The sequence below is a fragment of the Theobroma umbraticum genome, unplaced genomic scaffold (genome assembly GCF_002168275.2).
Source record: "Theobroma umbraticum cultivar Fairchild unplaced genomic scaffold, ASM216827v3 scaffold_34.0, whole genome shotgun sequence".
NCBI classification, from domain to species: Eukaryota; Viridiplantae; Streptophyta; class Magnoliopsida; order Malvales; family Malvaceae; genus Theobroma; species Theobroma umbraticum.
Window position 1 is genome coordinate 2,514,150 of NW_018397275.1, and position 7,691 is coordinate 2,521,840.

General features: G+C 33.7%; 1 protein-coding gene across 1 annotated transcript; it reads left to right on the top strand.

The window, feature by feature from the left end:
- Nucleotides 1-1,019: 1,019 nt before the first annotated feature.
- On the top strand, nt 1,020-2,992 carry LOC110427473 (Pentatricopeptide repeat (PPR) superfamily protein). Its single transcript, XM_021443017.2, has one exon. It carries the CDS (start codon nt 1,225-1,227, stop codon nt 2,785-2,787), a length of 1,563 nt encoding a protein of 520 aa, XP_021298692.1. The 5' UTR covers nt 1,020-1,224; the 3' UTR covers nt 2,788-2,992.
- Nucleotides 2,993-7,691: the final 4,699 nt, after the last annotated feature.

A 7,691-nucleotide genomic window follows, 5' to 3' on the forward strand; every position in this document is an offset into this window, starting at 1 on the left:
GGTCTAGAAAAGATGGTCCCTGCCTCTGCCCATAATTTTAATTGCAAATGACTTAATTTGTAGACCATTTCCAAACAAAAATAATGGTCCCTACTTTTTATACTTAATCTAGTTAAGATTTTAATTTAGGATCTCACATGAGTTTAATCTTTTTGTTTGATTGAGTGATCTATATTCTATTTTTTTGGTACAAAAATAGATTTTTTTTAATTCTAATACTAAATTATTGAAAGTAATCATTCACATCTCATTTTTCATGTAAAACTTTGGATTTGTTTCAAATTCTAGTTATTAAAATAATTTAAAATTATTTGATAAAAAAAGTACACATGTTTTTTAAAATTAATTTTTTAAAAATAATATCCAAACAAGTTTTTGAACTATTTAAGAAAATCAAATAAATATTTATTCTTTTATTATATTCAATCAAATTTTTGTGCTTTTTTTTAGAATACTTTGTATTTTTATTTTAGATTAAATAAGTTCTTATGATTAATAGTTAACTAATTATTATTAGTAAAAATATCACTTGTCATTTCTTAATATCAGTGGCATGTTGACATGTCATAGTAAATAATAATATAGCATGATAATGTGATATAATAGCATGAGCACGTAACATTTTTACCGTCTATGTCAATGACAAGTGAAAAGACCTAGTGATAAAGGACAATTTAGTCTAAAATAAAAGGATAAGAATTTCATTAAATTTCATAAAAAAATAAAAAATTTATTTAAATTTTTTAAAAATAATTTAAAAACACTAAAATATTATGCCAAAAATAAAAAGTTTGAAACTATTTTGGTTTTTTCATCACATTGGTGGAAGAAAGTAAACATTTTGTTCAAAACATGGATCGTTATTTTCCCTGCTCCCTCTTCAAAGCATTAGAAAATGGAAACCAAGCAAGCCCATGAATTCTCCATAGTCCAGTCCTATTAGGAACTGGCATGGATTTCAAATTGGGTTCCGTGGGCTAGATTTAAGCCATGCCCAAATCGGTTCGGTGGGTGTCGGGGCATTTCCAAGTGCACCATGATTGAAGCTATCTTCGAGGTTGAAGGAGGTGATTTCTCCTCGGTGAGCCGCAGAGATTTAGGCGAAGGACGTTTCTTCCGCTTGAGGTCTAACCAAAGGTTTAAAACGTACGCTAGGTAGCCAGTGGCGCTTACAATGTATGTTTAAGTGCTAATTTCTAGCTATGTTTCAACCCCTTGTCTAAAATGGCTGTTCCATCTCTCTCCAAAACCAGACCTCTCCACTCTCTCTTCCGCTCTCTCTACCGCCCCAAACCCTTTCTCTTCTTCTCTTCTCTCACCCAAGAACAACCCACATCCCCGCCGTTAGCAAACCTCGTAACTGAAATCTCTCGCGTACTAAGCGACCACAGGAATCCTCACCATGACTTAGACCACTCTCTCACCACATTCTCATCTCATATATCCACTCAACTCGTCGAACAAGTCTTAAAACGCTGCAAAAATCTCGGCTTTTCTGCTCACAGATTCTTTCTTTGGGCTGAAAAAATTCCGGGTTTTCAACATAGTGATAAAAGCTACCATATTTTGGTTGATATATTAGGAAGTAGTAAACAGTTTGCTATTTTATGGGACTTCTTGATAGAAATTAGAGATGGTAAACAGTTTGAGATAAACCCAGAAATTTTCTGGGTTGTTTTTAGAGCTTATTGTAGAGCAAATTTGCCTGGTGATGCTATCAGGGCTTTTGATAAAATGGTGGAGTTTGGAATTAGGCCTAGTATTCATGATCTTGATCAACTTTTGTTTGTGTTATGTAAAAGGAAGTACGTGAAACAAGCCCAAGGATTCTTTGATAGAGTTAAGCATGAGCTTGGGCCTAGTGCAAAGAGTTACAGCATTTTAGTGAGGGGTTGGGGAGATATTGGTGAAGCTTGCCAGGCTCGTAAGGTGTTTGACGAAATGGTCCAACGAGGTTGTTCCGTTGATGTTCTAGCTTATAATTGCTTGTTGGAGGCCTTGTGCAAAGGTGGTAACGTGGATGAAGCTTATAAGATGTTTGGAGCAATAGGTTCGAGTGGGATTGAGCCGGACGCTTGTAGTTACTCTGTTTTCATCCGTGCATATTGTGAGGCTAATGATATTCACGCGGCATTTAGGGTGCTTGATAGAATGAGAAGATACAATCTTGTGCCTAATTTGTTTACTTACAATTGCATTATCAGAAAGCTTTGCAATAATGATAAGGTGGATGAGGCTTACCAGCTTTTGACTGAGATGGTTGAGAGAGGAATCAGTCCGGATGCATGGAGTTACAATGCGATCCTGGCATATCATTGTGAGCACTCTGAGGTTAATAGGGCTCTGAATTTAATTTCCAGAATGGAGAAAAATGAATGTTTGCCTGATAGGCACACTTACAATATGGCATTCAAATTGCTTATCAGGATAGGAAGATTTGATAGGGCAACAGAGTTGTGGGAGAGTATGGCAAATAGAGGATTTTATCCTTCGGTCTCAACTTATGCTGTCATGATTCATGGTTTATGTAAGAAGAGAGGTAAATTAGAGGAGGCATGCAGATATTTTGAGATAATGATTGATGAGGGTATACCTCCATATTCTTCAACTGTTGAGTTATTGAGGAATAGGTTGTTGGGTTTAGGATTTTTGGACAATATAGAGATACTTGCAAACAAGATGGCACGAAGCAGTTCTTGCTCAATACAAGAGTTAGCAAATGCAATGAGAGGTAAAACAGCCTATACTAAAACAAGAAATGGAGAAACAGAGCTTGAAAGTGAGTGAAAACTACCTTGCTTTTCAGTTTGGTGCCTCTCAAAGTGTAGGATCAATCTTAAGTTAATGACCGATTTTAACACTGTTGACAATTGATTTTTCTAGCAATATGGATTGATTGATTTCCATCCCACCTGACTCTTTTTTTCCACCTCAATGTGTTCACTTGTATAAGAAACTTACTTGTCAGATTACTGAAATTAGCGTTCTTCATTTGTATCTTATACCTGTAATTCAAGGAGACCAAAATTTGAAAATCTTCTGTTGTTATTATGGATCATAGGAAAAGTTTTCCTAACAATACCTAAAATTGAATTATAAGGTAAATTATACAGTCACACGAGAAAGCAAAGAGAAGTAAATTACAATAGAGGAAGTTCAATAGGAGGAAAACAACCAACAGAAAAGAATAATTCACCATAAAGGAAACAAACCAAAGAGAAAAGCAATAAGAAACAGTACATTTGTGATAGATGCATCTGCAGTCCTTATTGTTTCCCAAGGTTATAATTGCAAATGATCATAGAGCGTTGAGGAAAAGGGTATTTGGAGTAGCTTCATCTCTGATTCTATATGCTCTTGCCGCCTTTCCTCTCCAATGCTGATTATTGTTAATGTAGCTACCATGAAACTAGCTATTTCCACTGCGTTTCCTCTCCTCCAATGCTGATTATTATCTAATGTACCTACCATGAAACCAAATAGATTGTCCAAGCAGCAAATGATCTTGTTGTCCTTGGAGAGATTCTCTTTTTCCAGAACCTGCTCAACAATTTCTCTGGAAAGAAAACAAACACATGCTGATTATAGGTAGTGGAGAACTGTAGAAAATTTCATTGTACTATTATTGGTCCAAAATGTTTCATTAATGTTAACTTAGACGTAGACCAGACTCAAGATTACTCAGACATTCCAGGCAAGGAAATTTTCTATTTGCCGTACCAAGTCAGTTGGAATTGCAAACTACTGTACTTTGGAAAGGTTTACATTTCATGTCTGATATTCTTTCATGATTAATATGAAGCTTTAGCCTTATATCATAACTGTATCTTAGCTTTTGTATGAGAATTCTCTATGAAGAGCATAATTGGACTTGGATTAAAGCAAGAAAAATGTTTGCTTTCTGGCAACTCAGAATGCATGCATTGCTGCAAATCTTTGCTAGATATTTAAGTAGCTACTAGAAAACAGCAGAGCATGGAAATAAACATTTTTGCTTAGAAGTAATTTACATTATTATTGATTTAACAGAAATGTCTTAATCAACAATGAAATTTTAGTCTTATTTTTAATCGAGAATAGCATCAAAGGTAGCTAGAATCAAGTACAAAGTGAAAATAGAAGTCATTTGTTTATCTCTAAGAGGAATATAAACGACTAAATAAGTAAATGCTTAAATAGAAGTCCCAGGAGACACTCTGGCAAACATTTGAGACAGCATCAGTCGAACAGAGCCAACAATTTAACTCTTATAGCCAATCAGCTCTGATTTTAATTTATATTTTTCACAGAAATTCTCAAAGATTTCATGTTGGATGAAAAAGGTCCTGTGTGACTACGGTGCACTAGACGAGACATTACAAAAATATGAACTTATATGAGAGCGAAAAATCTAAATTACTGATGCTAGAGGTTCAACAAAATAATACTAACAGAGAGGGAAACCAAATGAAACATTATTAGGCCAATTTCACTTTCACTCATTTAAAGCTTTTTCAGTTTTCTGCATTCACCAATGTTTGAAACATGGAGGAAAAACATTTTTAGTGGCTTCATCTTCACCAATGTTCCTTTTGCTTTGAAAGCTGATTTTTTCTTTCTTTGCACTGTCATAGCTGAGTGGTAGCTTCTTCAACTTTGGACATCCCAGTAAACACTCTTCAATTCTAGAAGCATTGTTAACTGAAGGAGTTCAAGTACAACAAGATATTCAATCACCTTGTCTAGTTGACTTGGCTTTTCTTCGCTGATGATTTTTCCACCTTATTGCAGTCCTTTACATGAAGAGTCCTCGGATTTGAAGCATGAATAAGCCACGTCAAGGCCCTCACTTATGTCATCGGTAATATTATCACCCAGCGAAGACTTGCGATAACTGAGGTTTGTATCTTTTTGCAGAGCCTAGCATGCAGCCTCTCTAAACGATCCATATATGCCAAATGTAGAAACCTTTGATTTCCTAAAATTGCAGTGGTGTGTAGTTCTTCAATGCAGCTCTTAACTAGGGAAAGCTCAGAAATCATTCAAGAGCTGTATTACTATTCATGACTATACTCACTATATTCAAATGTTGCAAGTGCCCCAGTCAAGACATTCTAGTGAGCTCAATACAGAAAAATGCTCCACTAGTTCCTTTAGATCCTTACTCCCTGACAAGTTTAGAACTCTTAGATTGGACATAGAGTGGAATAAACCATCCCTGATCACCTTCACCTTACTCTGATTGAGAGATAGAGATCGGAGAGTAGAACATTCAGGCTTTCCGACAAGATTTTTAATTTTATTTACATCACAGACATTCTTCCTACATTTTCCACTGTCCAATTTTTGTAGCTTTAGATAATTGAGCCCTTTCTTTCACAAAAAATTTTAGTGCCTTGTGCTTCTATCATATTCGCTATCTGTAAGTCATGTCCCGAACTCATCGTGCATCTTGACACGTTCTTTTCCTATTTTCTTTAAAAAGGTAGCATTAGAAAGAGCACCGATAATATTGTATTTTGGTGAATTTAGATTGCTAAATTCACCAAAATATATACAATAATTTACCAAGTTAGTGTAAAAGGGGGTTTTTGTAATAGGAAGAGGAAGCGTTGCAAACAAGTAAAAGAATATATCGAAGGTGGCAGAGAGGAAGATTGGAGTAGTTCTTGAAGTACTAAGTGTCGTGGCAAGTAAAAGAGAGTAAGAAGAAAATTAGGGAGTGGAAGAGAATTAGAGAGAGATTTTAGAAAGAGAAGCTCTCTAGAGGAGAATGTGTTAACTCCGAGGAGGAGAGAAGCCCTTTTAAATGAATTGTGAGGCTCTATATATAGTGTTAAAAGTGACAGTTATTGAAAAATAGACTTTAATATGCCTAATGAATGACATTATTATGAAGAACATTAATGTGAGTAACCGCTACTATAATTAGATGTAATAAGATTTGTTCTCAAGTAAAAGGAAATAGAGAAGAGGTACACGTGAAAGGTACAAAAGAAGAAGCTGTACTTGAACAAGTACAAGAAAGAAGTTGTACAAGAATAGGTACAAAAGAAGAAGTTATACATGAATAAGTACAAGAAAAGAAACCATATGTGAATAAGTATACGAAAACAAGGTAGGAGAGTGAAACACTTGCACTTCAGGAAAAGGTTAAGAGGAAAACCTCTTAACTACCTCCATATCTAAGGCACCAAGCCAAACTTTTTGGAACATCCCAAGATGAAAGTAACCCACAAACCCTACCACTTATTTCAAGTTGCTTTCACTATCATCCGTGTGAAGTGGTTATTTTGTGCAAAGTAACTGTTCTACTTGTATTAGTTGTTCCATATTGAGTAATGTTCTACTTGTTCTACATGAAGTAGCGCTACACTTGTTCTAGTTGTTCTCTGTACAATATAATGTTGTAAATAATTTTTTTAGTGAATAGATATTAACTAAAATCAAGTATCTACAATAACTTTTAAGAATTGGACAGTCTTTAGGATATAGACTGCAATACAAAAGGCATGATCTCATTTTCTTGTTGTACAAGCTATTATAACTGTACTTTAAGAGATGATATACCTGGTCCATTTTCTCATGTATTGATTGCTTTAATTTAGCAATTACATTCTCCATAATTGGATGTTGCTAGCCATTGCCCACCTAATTGTAAATAGTGCGAGTGCAATCCATCACACTCTTGTAGCCACTCTTTTAGCTAGCTCTTTAATATTTTGATCATTATCAAGTATTTCTTATCTAACCTTTTCTAGAAACAATTTCCAAGCTTCATTTGATTTCAGATACTTGAATTTGATTTTTTTTAGAGTTTTCATTTCACCACATACAATATAATCTATCTAAATTAATACTTGATAAATTAATAACCTTGATTAAATAATATTTTTGGTTGGTCCAGACTTGGGACTAACGTGGTAAATTAATAATTCAATAAATTTATAAAATAATACATTTAAAAGAACACATAGATCCCACTTGATATATAAATTAATAATCTCTTTATACATCAAAATTATATATATGCATGACTTAAATAAGAGGCTTTTGTAAAATATGAATTAAATGTTACTTGTTTCTTCTTGAAATTGATCTCTTTAAACTTCATCTTTAACTTTTTTTAGTGCATTAAGAAGCTCTAGTTTAATGTTTTTGTATTATAAAAGAAAATTATGTGATGTGATTTTTTCTTTCAGTGCATCTTTGCATGAGACTGATTCCACTACAGAACTATCATCTTTAACTTCATCTTTTTTGTTATTTTCCATGATGTTCTGGATAATTTACTTCTCATGAATAATGATATTTGTAATTTGGTAATTAGGTAATATCCGTATAGTTATAATACACAACACACGTATTAAGTTCAATGTTTTAAAAAAATAAAAAATACATTGATAAATTAATTTTTTATTAATTAATGTATAAATTAATCAATTATTAATTTATCAATTAAATAATATCTTGACCAATTAATAAATTTTCATGTTCTCAAGGGTATTAATTTATAAGGGTTTACTGTAATGGTGAAAGACGAGTCGTGAATCTATAGTTTAGAACCATTTTCTTTGCTTAGAAGTGGTATCCCAACTTTATTCAAATCCACCCCTTCACATGGATTATCCAACAACATAACTATAAAGGGGTTTTTGTGAAAAGAAAAGAGGGAGTGTTGCAAATAAGTAAAAAGATATGTTGGAGGTGAC

Excerpts from the sequence above, each read along its gene's own strand:
- LOC110427473 (XM_021443017.2), top strand. The coding sequence starts at position 1,225 with ATGGCTGTTCCATCTCTCTCCAAAACCAGACCTCTCCACTCTCTCTTC.